The sequence below is a fragment of the Strongylocentrotus purpuratus genome, unplaced genomic scaffold (genome assembly GCF_000002235.5).
Source record: "Strongylocentrotus purpuratus isolate Spur 01 unplaced genomic scaffold, Spur_5.0 spur5_scaffold_15, whole genome shotgun sequence".
In the NCBI taxonomy this organism is placed as follows: domain Eukaryota; kingdom Metazoa; phylum Echinodermata; class Echinoidea; order Camarodonta; family Strongylocentrotidae; genus Strongylocentrotus; species Strongylocentrotus purpuratus.
In genome coordinates, this window is record NW_022145600.1 from 34261913 (window position 1) to 34276208 (window position 14296).

At 35.8% G+C, this 14296-nt stretch overlaps 1 protein-coding gene across 1 annotated transcript in view; it reads right to left on the bottom strand.

The window, feature by feature from the left end:
* Positions 1-10761: 10761 nt before the first annotated feature.
* LOC100893885 overlaps positions 10762-14296 on the bottom strand; it is a 78366-nt gene continuing 74831 nt past the window's right edge. The window contains exon 11 of the mRNA XM_030986294.1: positions 10762-13378. Within this exon, the coding sequence (XP_030842154.1) occupies positions 13305-13378 (74 nt within the window). The 3' untranslated portion in view covers positions 10762-13304. The remainder of the gene's footprint in view (positions 13379-14296) is intronic.

Genomic DNA, 14296 nt, shown 5'->3' on the forward strand with positions numbered 1-14296 from the left:
ATTTTTATCGTACATTAATCATATACTTCTTTAGTTTTTTGTAACTTAACAGGATAATATATATTTAAAAAAAATACAAATAGTTCTTGCAGTGAACTGCCTCTCTCTAACAATCCCATGTTCCAACTTGCATCGGAGAAATATGAAGAATATTGTCTTTAAGAGATCCCTGAAAACGGATCTCTTCCGCGAGTAATGTAAAATGATGTACTCAATTTATAAATCTGTTATTTTGTTTGTGTTTGGTTATTTCTCTTCAAATATGTGAATTCACAGACAACTGCCACAGACCTACGATGAAACTACGCAAATCCAATACAGATCACTGATTTCAGTAGCATAATTATAAATGATTATTGTATCTTGATAACAAGTTTTATGAACTATGAAACAGAGCCCATTTAGAGCTCGTTGGCTTTCTTTTTGCTCAAATTGGACTTTCCTGAATATACCGTGCATGTTATACCAACGATAAGGTACTTGCAGGCGCCTTGAGCATCTCGGGATGGACTTGTGTGTAATATCAATATCACAAAGGAAAAAATGAACGTACATACGTCGAAGAAAAGATTCTTTCCATATAATAATAGAGATTTAAGCTCGTTAAATCACCTGCTTTTCATCGAAACATCTTCGAGATCAATAAACAAAGCAGATGGAAATAAAGAACGTGTTTAGTGATTATGTCCTACTATCATTATTTAGACCAAATTCTTTTTAATTTTTTTAAAATCAATATTGCCTCCAAGAAATCCTTCGATCCATTCTTATTTCGTCATAATTATAAGTCAAAAAGAAATTGTCTCCTTATTGTAATTGATATTTAGGGAAAGAAGTGACTTCTAAAGCCGAAATCATCGGGTTATTTTTTTAAAATTTTAATGTGAGACCTACTAGTTGTATGCTGTATAGTCGGAGGGTTCATAATTCCGAATACAAGAAGAAGTAGTAGTAGAAGTATAGTACTACTACTACTACTACTAGTAGTAGTATAGAAGTATACTACTACTACTACTACTACTAATACTAGTAGTAGTATAGAAGTATACTACTACTACTACTACTACTACTACTAGTAGTAGTATAGAAGTATACTACTACTACTACTACTACTAATACTAGTAGTAGTAATAGTAAGAAGAAGAAGAAGAAGAAGAAGAAGAAGAAGAAGAAGAAGAAGAAGAAGAAGAAGAAGAAGAAGAAGAAGAAAGAGAAGAAGAAGAGGAAGAAGAAGAAGATGAAGAAGAAGAAGAAGAAAAAGAAAAAGAAGAAGAAGAAGAAGAAGAAGAAGAAACAGAAAAAGAAAAAGGAAATGAAGGAGAAGAAGAGGAAGGAGGAGAAGGGAACAGAGGAGGACGAGAAGGAAAAGAAGGAGGAGAAGAGGGAGAAAGAAGATTAGTAGTAGGGGAGGTAATAGAAGGGAGACGAGAATGAGAAGGAGGGGACAAGTGAAACTATCACGAAAATGAAACGAAAATAAAGTTCAACAAACTTAAAGCTGTAGCTAAAGAATTGAAAAGGAAGAGAAGTTCAAATGATTGCAAGTCATCATGACAACGACAATGATGATGATGATGACGTACATTTGGTTACTATGGTGACGGAGATCTTAATATTTAAGGAAGAAAACGGGAAGGGGAAGAAAATTGAAATGACATTAATTAATACTTTGATTAGATCATGCAATGGCAATCAGCTCCCTACTGCGGGTTCTTAATGACGTCACATGGACATCATGATGTAATGGAGGACGGATGGTGAAATTATGAAGAGTCTATTGGTTCCTGTGGGGACTCCTCGCGCAAGCATCCTGCTTATAGCCTACCTAGTAATTCTGAACCGCACCTATATACTCACGGTCTTTAAATATAGCTAATTGATAACGCTATTTAGGAAGCGATTGAGAATCAAATTAATTAGGGTACTTACGCGGTGGTGAAATTAGTAAGAGTGAATTAGTGTCGGGGTGAATAATTTAAGGAACAAAACATCCTTTTTATTTCAAATTTGATTTGATTTGATTTATTTACCAACAGCAATACATTTCATACATTTCATACAATAATTTACATATAGGAAGAAAAACTATTGGTTGGTAAATGGGATCTGCATTTACACACACAAACAATAAGGTATTAAATCAGTACATCGCAAGGACTTTCGAGAATTCTACGAAATGGAATCTCAAGTGCATTATCCATCTTTTGTTTTTTTAAATTGATATCATGTATTCATAACACGATTCCTGAAGGAAACTATAGGATAATGGCATTGTGCTCGAGTTGATTCCTTGAAAGTAATTGCGATCGTGCTAATCACTTTGTAAAACTATACGGCTTCCCTGAACACACAGAGAGGACATAACAAACATGACGTAGATATCTGCTCAGGGTGGGGGCAGCGAGGGAGGGGCAGGGGCTAAGGCATGAATCGGAAGTATTCACTCGATGAAATAGAGTTACAGGCAAGTCTGTATCTGGGGCTACTGTTACCCCTAAGAGAGGGCCTTTAGCCCTTAAATTTAGAAAATAAACTAGACAAGATGTTCCATCAGTTAGCATTTTCACGGAGGCACAACACTCACTGGCCCATGCGCTTCCCCCGTAATATAATTTTCATTTAAAATTACACCCAAAACAAAATTGTTTGGGGCTGTCAAAGTTTTTCCGGAATCATGCCTCCCTCTCTTTTTTATTTTACAGAATCCTGAACTTCCTAATAGCTAGTAAGAAAATATGTAGTTATTTTGTAAGGCTTCTAAAATTCATAATAAATTGAAGATTGGTAACCATGGTTACTAAGAAAAAACTATCTAGGAAAGAGCTGAAAAACTGTGACAGTCCCTTTGTCATTCATTATAGAACCTTCTCCCTCTCTTCTCTCTCACTCGCTCTTTCTCTCCCTCCCCCTCTCTCTCTATCTCTCTCTCTCTTTTTCTATCTCTTCCTCCCATTTCTCTCTCACACGCATTTTACACCCCCGCCCCCGTACACACTCACACTCTCTTCTCTTTTCCATTTTCTCTTCTCATTCCCTTTGCTCCTTTTCTCTCTACAATCTTCTCTTTTTCCCCTACCACACTTTCCTTTTCCGTCTAACATCTTCTCGGTGAAATGTTTTGAATTCTGTGTTTGTGTTCCCATGGTAACCGCTGTTGTTGATTCATTGAAAGAGCCTAATCCCGATAACATACATCAATAGTCCGCCTATTTATGAGAATAACCTTTACTTATATTATTATCTTCTTGTGAAGGGCAACAGAAGCCTTAAAAAAGTGCTGAAAACACTTAAGTGTTGTATGACTTCTGTATGACGTGTCTTACTTATTTTTTCACCAACAACATTTGATGCATGTGTATAAAAGATGTTTAGCTGATCTTTTACTCATATTTAGAAAACGGAAAAGAATTCTGTGATAAATCCACATTACCTGTGTGACAGATTCAGTGTTTTCAGTTTAGACACCATATTTCTTTAGATGTAAACGTGTACTGGCAGACAAAACTTAGCTGATTTGATTTAACTGTTGATATTTTATCCGTTATCTCAAGTTCCTTTGCTTGAATGCCAATAATGATTATATCAATATATATATTATAATCTTCATTACGTGGATAACTTTTCATGTCCCAAAACTGCAAAGTGCGCAGTTTAATCTAATTGTTTATTTCAAACCCACGCGTTAAATCATTTTTGACGAATGAAATAGGATTGAATAAAACTATCGGAACCCTCTTCCTTTGGGCTGTCCATATCCACGGGAGAGAGAGAGAGAGAGAGAGAGAGAGGTAGCGGTGAAGAAGCAATATAAACAGGAGATAAATGATCAATTAAGCAGCTGTAGGAAGGAACTGTTCAATTATCCTCATATTAGCTGTTCAAACACCAAATCAATAAACTATAGTGGTACACGCACTATGTTGCCATCTAAACTCTCAAGCGGGCGCCCTGTATTATGTCTTTATTTTTATATATTTTACGTTTTGGGGGTTAATGAATGCTGTATAATCCGAGTCTCACTGCTTTGCGAAGATTGTTAACTAATGCTTTGAAACATCTATTAATAGCGCTTTATAAATAGCATGTGTTGTTGTTGTTGTTGTTGTTCTTCTTCTTCTTTTTCTTCTTCTTCTTCTCCTACCTTACTACTACTAATACTACTATATTACTATTACTACTACTACTACTACTACTACTACTACTACTACTACTACATTACTACTACTACTACTACTACTACTACTACTACTACTACATTACTACTACTACTACTACTGTACTACTAAAACTACTGCTACTGCTATACTACTATTACTCCTACTCCTACTACTACTACTACTTCTACTACTACTACTACTACTATTACTCCTACTACTACTACTACTACTACTACTACTACTACTACTACTACTACTACTACTACTACTACTACTACTACTACTCCTACTACTACTCCTACTCCTCCTACTACTACTACTACTACTACTACTACTACTACTACTACTACTTCTACTACTACTTATACTACTACTACTACTACTACTACTACTACCACTACTACTACTACTACTACTACTACTACTACTACTACTACTCCTACTCCTCCTATTACTACTACTACTACTACTACTACTACTACTACTACTACTACTACTCCTACTCCTCCTATTACTACTACTTCTACTACTACTTATACTACTACTACTACTACTACTACTACTACTTATACTACTACTACTACTACTACCACTACAACTACTACTACTACTACTACTACTACTCCTACTCCTCCTATTACTACTACTACTACTACTACTACTACTACTACTACTACTACTACTACTACTACTACTACTACTACTACTTATACTACTACTACTACTACTACTACTACTACTACTACTACTACTCCTACTCCTCCTATTACTACTACTACTACTACTACTACTACTACTCCTACTCCTCCTATTACTACTACTACTACTACTACTACTACTACTACTACTACTACTACTTATACTACTACTACTACTACTACTACTACTACTACTACTCCTACTCCTCCTATTACTACTACTACTACTACTACTACTACTACTACTACTACTACTACTACTCCTCCTATTACTACTACTACTACTACTACTACTACTACTACTACTACTACTACTCCTACTCCTCCTATTACTACTACTACTACTACTACTACTACTACTACTACTACTACTTATACTACTACTACTACTACTACTACTACTACTACTCCTACTCCTCCTATTACTACTACTATTTATACTACTACTACTACTACTTATACTACTACTACTACTACTTATACTACTACTACTACTACTACTTATACTACTACTACTACTACCACTACTACTACTACTACTACTACTACTACTACTACTACTACTTATACTACTTATACTACTACTACTACTACTACCACTACAACTACTACTACTACTTATACTACTACTACTACTACTACTACTACTACTACTACTACTACTACTACTACTACCACTACTACTACTTCTACTACTACTACTCCTACTACTACTACTACTACTACTACTACTACTACTACTACTACTAGTAATATACTAATACTTCTACTGATGATGATGCTGCTACAACTAATGCTATACATACTCTCGCTATGCCTTCTACTTTTACTTCCACTACAGAAATGATTTTGTTCATTCTTTCTTGAGTGCCATATCCTTCTCTAGCCCAACATCCTAACTTCGCCACCTTCACCTTCTATTCTCGTGATGCGAGGTGTCAATCTCATTGATTAGACTATTCCGTCTTGTCACACGTAACGGGATTATCTCCTTCCTCTATAGCTCGACTATCGAGGAATTAGATTAATAACCCTCTATCAGAATTAATCCTCACCGATTAAAATTTATTGTCGGTAGCGGATATATCCCTCAAGAAGGGGCTTCGGATCACTGACGAGTCACACCTTGGTTTAAACATGGATCTATTATACTCCGAAGCTGTAACTAACACCGCCATTCTAATATCCAGGAATATAATACTACTTAAACCGGGAGGAAATGATTCAATATGGCACAGTTGACAGGAGATTTTTTTAATTCAGGAGACAATAAGTAATTATACATCCGCAGTTGAAGACTGAAAATGTAAAAGATAGAATTTGTGTGTGTATATGTATCGTTATGTGATGTAGAGGAGCTGAATGCCGGAGGCCAACAACGATTAGATTCACTTCAACAGCTCCTGGCAAATTGTGTGAATTATATGTCAGTTTCTTTTGATTTGATGAGTAAAATAATCAGAAATATTCTTTAAAAATATATTATTGATAATAATAATGATTATGATAGTTTTAATAATAATGAAAATTATAATAATAATAACAATGATAATACTAATAATAACAGTAATGTAGGTGATTCTAATAACAATAAAACAGTATTCAATACAAACAATAACAAAGATACCCATGTTGCGTCATTTTAAAAACGAAGAATTATTTTTTATTTAGTCCATTGACTGCAATAATCTTTAAGCCAATCTAAATCATCCAGCCGTGAATTCTTCCACCCCTTAGAAGATATTTTGCAATTGTCAATCTTAAAAAATGGGTACATTTTTCAATCCTTTTTTCCCCTCCAGATTGTATCAGTTTGGATACTTGTGCCCTCTTCGTTTGCCGTAAGAATATTTTATCATGTCGACAGTTATTATAAAGTCTAACCTCAAGTTGAAGTCTAATAGATCAGCGCATCAGTCTAATGCTATTCTAGTCCCAAATCTGGCCAATTAAAATTTAACGATCTCCACCAAAGCAATGCGATCTCCCGTCTTACTCGCTGCCAGCCGAAGGTGGCGTGATCCTCGAATTACTACGTACTGCGAAAAAAAAATCTGTGGACTTGGTGGACGAATTCGGTTAAAACGCCATCTTCGGCGGCTTGCAGCGACCCAAAGAACCGGACAAATTCTGGACTAATGCTATGCATGTTTCATCAATTCCACAATCGTTATTAACAAAACAAGCTGTCTTATAAACCCCGACATAGCATCGATGAATAGAGAGGGAAACCTATTCAGGTCAACACCTGACAATAGGCCATTTTCGTTATGTTACTAAGTGTACGCATATGCCTTTGTAAAGCGCCTCGATAAGAATTATTTCATTCACCTGTTAAGAATAAATGTACCATCTCATTTCTGGATTATGATAAATGTCAATATCTCCCCGTCAAGTGTAGACCGAATTTCTTGTGAAACGTTGGCAAACTCTATTTGCCATGCATTTGTTGGATCAATCTGTTTGTATTAGCTGCTAAAAATATATGTCTATACAAAATAATTAACTGATGTATAATGTCTTGCGTGTACTTTAAAGGTACTATGTCCCTTTTGCAGCCAACCTCAAATGCTGTAGAACTTTGCAGGAATTATGAATATGTCATGTATGTCCTGTCTGTGAAATTTAAACGTTAGCAGTGTCCTCATATTCAAATTATGCAAGGAAACCCGTTTACTTGCTAGACTTCACTGTCAGATAGTATTTGGTGACCGACTGGCTTTTTTCTTCTTTGGTAATAACATACATGAAAAAAGTTGTAAAGGGTACCTGAGCATTTGTCTACATCAATAAACCACTTCTTGTGATGGCCAAGATTAAACTGATTGAATCTTTGCGCAGCAAAAAACGTATGACCATTCGGTACAATTGTCTCAAAATCAAGACTATTACTTTTGGGCTCTATAGCCCTAAAGTCGATTTGACAACTAATAGTCGTTATTTTCCCACTTGAAGACATTTTTAAGCCCCATCTTTTTTAGGGAAGTTCTAAATTAGTATTATCTTTCAAATGCAGTTGGAATTTAACTTTTTCATTTTTTGGCCTGCAAATGGGACATAGTACCTTTAAACATTAAAGCGTTCTCTGACATAACTAGTTTCGCTATGCATAAGCCTCTCTCCCCGACAGAGCAACAATGAATCATTTTTTATTTTTAGGGTTTAAGTTTTTTATGGTTTTTATTTTTTATTTTTTATTGTGTGTCTGTAAAGTAAGTAGCACTGTTGGAAGTTTCGTTTTTCACCACAGCGCATTCGAGTATATTTATATAGTAGCTGCGTTATATAAATTGATCTAACTATTATTATTTTTAGACAGTATCCTATTATATACAATAATGAAGGTGCAACTAGTATACGCTCTATTTCAATAGGTCACGTTCATTTTGTATCGGATCGGAGAAGGCTAGTCAAGAATCTGGACGGTGTATCTCGCGCTGTCTCACACCCCTACCTGCTGCAAGCCGAAGATGGCGTCATCAACGAATCCGTACGCAACAATGGGACGCTCATGTTCCAAGCGTTCCATGTATATTGGTATGGATCAGAAAAAATGAAAACCCACATTCAAACCTTCATTATGATATAAAACTCCAAAAGGAATAAGTGAATAACAATATAATGATGTCATACTTGACAATGTCTCCTTTAATTTAATAGGTTGTCATCCAAATACCATCATGCATGGATTGGCATTTGAATAAAGATCAAAATAGTTTTTGTCTAGGTTTGAAATCAATCGTGTTCAGGAGTTTGGCCTTTTAAGCAAAAATTGCTGATTTACTGATACGCTTTCGTGATACATAATAAATACCAGTGGCGTACGCAGGATTTTTTCAAGGGGGGGGGGGGGGGTTTTAAAATCGGGTCCAAAATTTCGCAACGACTCAGGAAAATTTGAAAATCGCGCCGGCCAAAAAGTCGCTCAGTGGGGGGGGGGGGGGGGGGGTAAGCGGACACTTTTTTTTTTTTTTTGGAGTCCAAACAAAATCGCAACGACTCAGCCAGCCGAAAAGTCGCTCAGTGGGGGGGGGGGGGGGGGGGGGGGGGGGGGGGGGAGGGGGGTAAGCGGACACTTTTTTTTTTTTTTGGTCTCGAAATTTGAAAATTTTACATTTTGCTCCGTTGGGGGGGGGGGGGTAAGGTCACCTTTCTTAGGTTAGCCGTGTGGGTAATTTTTTTTTTTTTTTTTTTTTTTTTTTTAAATAATTAAAAAAAAAAAAAAAAAAGAATCCAAAGGGGGGGGGGGGGGGTTTAGGGATTTTTTAGGGGGGTTTACACACATAAAAATACCAAAGGGGGGGGGTTTAACCCCCCAAACACCCCCCTGCGTACGCGCCTGATAAATACTCACAATGTATTAGTGATAATCCGATGTTGTCAAGATTGCCCGTAAAATTTGTTCTTTTACTAACTGGTATGATAGTGATTTTTTATATTATTATCATTTATGTTTTAAACTGCCGACATGAAGTGTTATGCAAATATGCCACTACGCATCTCCCCGACATACTTTCTATATATATATATATATATATTACGACAAAGGGCTACGATGCAGAATACCAAACAGAAAGTAGATGTTAGCAAAAATAGAACACGGAACCGGGATACAGATCTTTAATTCTTAAATTTTTTCTTTGGATTTAAAAAAGAAGAATTAATATGCAATATGTTTCCCGACATGGCACCAAGGACTTTATTTAAAAAAAACGAATCAATTAAGTTATCAAAATTGGAGCTGGTTCAGCATTCAATAGGGCGCTTTTTATGAATATGCAGGATTAACTAAAGGGGCTAAAAAATCCTTCCTGACAGCAACCCCCTAGCAACAATGGGCAGAATATTTGGATGTATTGTCCCTATATTCACAAGGGAGACTTTTTCTCCTTGTCTCGGAGGACAAAGCACTATCAGCGTCACCCCAATAAAAGAATAAACTGGGGCCGAGGATAACAATTTCAAGTCAGTTCAAAATAATGTTGGGAACTGGAAATCAAATAATACCATTTTTAAAACCAATATGATATGTCCGATGTAAAAATGTTTAGGGTCTGGGCGCACACGCAATCGGGTACCACTACGCTGTAGGGCCCGGCTCAGCTGCCAGCTGCAGCTCCAGGATAAGCTCTTTATTAAAAATACCCTCTGTTTAGGGTGACCTCCCCCAAGACTCCCCGATAGTGTTTTTTCAACACTACTCTCCACCCGCCCCCTACCCCGCCTCCCGCCATAGGCCCCTTTTTTATTTTTAGGGAAATCCATTGACATTTTGCAATTTCGACCACTTCCCTTTACATGAACAACAATACTTGTATAACTGGCCGGATTTTGATTACTATTATTTTTTTATCGGGCTACCTCACCAAAATATTTGAATCAACTGTAATATGTGGAGTTTCTAATCATACTTTACTTTATTTGATTAATGGGGTGTATTGGATCCTCTACGATTGTCTCTTTCATGCTCCCTCTCTCTCACTGACTCTCAACACCTCCCCCTCCACAAAGGGCACATATCAAATTAAACAATGTTTTTATCAGTGTAAAGGGGCACTTCTTGCACCCACAAAGAGCGCTAATAAGAGATGAAAAGGGGCACTAGTAATAAGAAGGGGAAAGCAAAAATTGGGAACTTGTAAAAGTAAAAGGGACACTATCAGATTTGAATATGGACACTAATCAGAGGTTAAAATGGGCACTTATGAAAAGGGGCACTTATTAGAAAGAAAATTATTGAAAAAGAGTGTGGGGGAGCCCCCCTCCCCCTCCCTGGGAGTGCCATATTTGCTTTGACGAAATAAAGCCTGGAGCGATTATTGCCAGGGAAAATGCCAGAGCACTTCAATAACACTTAATTTCTTTGTTGAAAGTACTGCAAATGAAGCAATGATATAACCACTTGATTTCAGTGTAGGATCTATTTCGCAAAAGTGCTAATTTAATACAGTGAGTGATAAATACATTAGGAAAATGAGCACAAATTAAAAGCAACAACCATCACTTTGCTTACAACCAAATTAGTCTTAGCTGCTGGCATGGCAAGAGAATTAACTGGTATATGAGGAAGAAATTAGGTTTTTAGCAAAATGTGCAACATTCAATATATCAACTCTTTCTTTTATTTCAGAGAGGAAAAATTTGTTATGACATTCTGGTGTGCAACTCAAGAATTAGAATACTTTGTGAACAAAATGAAACTCATCATTTACGTAAATCACATTAAATTACAAATGATATGTTTGTACTGTATACAGACATCAAATATAGATAATTATAATTATAATACAGTATATTTACATGAATGATCAAATAGATGACCAAGTTATCTCTGAATATCAAATGCAATGCAGCTACATCATAAAGGGCCATGTACCACTCATAAAATATTAAACAGTTATTATCAAAACAAATGAATTGTAGCTGAAGTTGAATATGCAGTAAACTCCTTAAAGTATATTAAAATATCTTAAGTATCCATAACCAATATTTATCACAGGAGACACGCTTTAGGAAACTAAATCTGAAGTTTGATGAGTTGTGGTTAAAAATACACCTGATCGATAATGGAGCTTGAAAAAACTAGATTTAAATTATTTTGTAAATGTATGATATTGTGTTGAGAGGTAGAGGGAGAGAGAGAGAAGAGAGATAGAGAGCAATAGATAAAAAAGATGGTGTGTGCCGATGAGGAGAGTGTGAGAGAAATTGAGAGAAATGGAGAGAAAGGGCATGAAAACGAAAAAGATGCACAAGAAATAAAGTGAGAGAAACACATACACACAAAGACAAAGAGACACAAACATGTGGAAATGAGGAAAAATTATGTATGTAGAAAGAGAGAGAAAGAGAGGAGAGGGAGACATATAGATTACTAGAGGGAGAGAGAAAGAGATGAGGCAGAACAAAGAAAAGAAAAACCAAATAATTACATTTAAAAAAAGATTATCAAAGAAAATGACCTTTATAAACTGATCTAGGGTGATTATGACATGCTTTTATATTTTTGTGAAATACAGAAAAATAGTCTTAATGTGTCTTCAACAATCTCTTTCACGTCGATCAATAATTCACTTTTGATCAATAATTAATATCCAAAACTTATATTTACAAACATCTAATATTGAATACAATTTTAAAAGCAGACCTGACAAAGGAAACAATAGCATTAACAACAAAAAATCAATATGTATTAGTACATTTTCAGTGCACATAAAAACGCAATATTTACACCACAATAATTCAACAAATAAAATGATCCCACATTAAATTAAACTGCCAAGAATACAGTATACACGAGCATTCTTTACCCTCACATCTTGGCAGTTAAATCGCTTTTCTTCTATCAAAAATATACTATTGAAATCTAATTTGACCTTTTGACCCTTGAGGTATATTCTTATCTCATTCATGTCCATAAGAAATCATAATAATACTGTAAGCCAAATTCTTTATAGCAAAAAAAACAACAAAATAAATAAATAAATAAATAAAATAAATGTTAATAGTTTATTCACAATCCTGTGTAATATATATTCTTAAATCAATGAGTCATAGTGGTAGACACTGAATGGATTTGGGGTATGGAAATGAAGGAATAATTCCTTGCTCCAAATACAACCCTTTATTGTAAGAACTGCTACCATGATTCATTAAGGAAAAAACAAATTTGCCCAATGTAGTTCACCTTATCTCCTTCCTCTCATCCATTTGAACATATTCTGTGATGTTGCGGTTCAATGGTTTGATCACTTAAATGCACATGGACAGGTTCCAGGTTCAGGCCCCAGTACAACACTAATCTCCTTAGGCAAGATACGTCTACATTTACCACCCTCGACCCAGGTGTACAAAAGGGAACCTGGTTGGATTTCTTCCTTTTTATTTTAATGCACTTTGCAGGCCAATCACATGTGGTGATAAAGTATGTGACAAGGAGGGTGAAATACGAGAGATCAATGGGCAAAAACAGATGATTTACATCTCATATTGTCATGGTAACAACTTAAGAAGTTTACCTCATTCCTGAATATCTTTTGCTTCATCATGATTGGATTCAGGAACCAATCCATAATTTGCTCTTCATTTCAGAAAACAAATAAAAATTTACATCGATTTACAGAACACAGGCAGATCCACACAGCCGATGCGATAAGTTTGCCAAAATCCGTCTCATCAGGTTTCAATAATTTAAATGGAATTTCTCCACGATGATCAACAGTTCCTATGACTTGTTCAAACTCTTGTTTTCATCCATGCTCAATGGCTAGTGGTGGAAAATTGTCTCTGCATGTTTTTTGGGCAGCTTAAAGCTAGTTGTTCCATCTCTTGGCATAACGAGGTGCCAATCCTGTTTCATTTGTCAACAGTCAGGTCCCACACCAAAGACCAAGGTCCAGTGGTTAGGGTCCAGTGGTTAGGGTCCTGCAGGTCTAGCGTTCATCAAGATCTAGACTCCATTCATCATTCGCAAGATGGGCTCCCAGTGATCCGTGTACGTGGTGCCAGGCGGGAGTTTCAATGCTGTGGGGAAAATGATAGTAAACATATTAATAACAAAGATAGAATTGTTCTACTGTTGTTAAGGCCTGATCAGACCTCACCTAAAATGCTAACAATTAAATATATGCATATATATTCTGTACTCATAATGATAAAAGTGGTCATACCTCACCACTTTCCAAACAATATAATCATTGGTTCTGTCAGTCAAAACTATACACGCTGCCTCCATTCCTTTTTTTTTTGCCGTTGACATCACATGGAAGGAGTGCAATACCGGTAATTGACTCACAGATACAAGTGAGGATTTTTACAGTGTCCTAAAAATTATTGCTTGCCCAACGATCTCAATGACATGATAAAATTGTTGATGGCTACATGTATGACCTACTACAACAATTTCTAATTTATTTCAACCTAAACAGTAGGAGAGCATTTGGAAACAATTTATTATTACAGCTAACTTATCATTAATATCGTTATTGGCAAGGTCTGACCAGACCCTAACAAAGCAAGGGCCTATCGCAGTCTTTATGGTAAGGATAACTTATTCAATCGTTGAGAAGGAGTCTTAGAGAACACTAGTTGGATCAACTGATTGAACTGATGAATTCCTGGTGATAGTGTCAGAATTTAGGAGGAATTAACTGAATGACTACTTAAACTGTGAACAGCGCCACCTCTTGTTCTGTATACAGTTAAAAACTAAATTCTTCACACCCCTGCCAAGTTTGGGAATTTTTCAAGTATGTGAAAATTGATTTGTCCCTATTTATTTTTCTTGAAATCGTGACATATTAAAGCTTGCATCTAAAAGTATTCAAACAGTCCATCTTTCATTCTTGAGTTACGAAAAACATTAAAAAAAACATAAAATTTACAAGGGGTATGAATAATTTAGTTGTTTACTACATTTTCACTACATGCCCCAAGACTTGT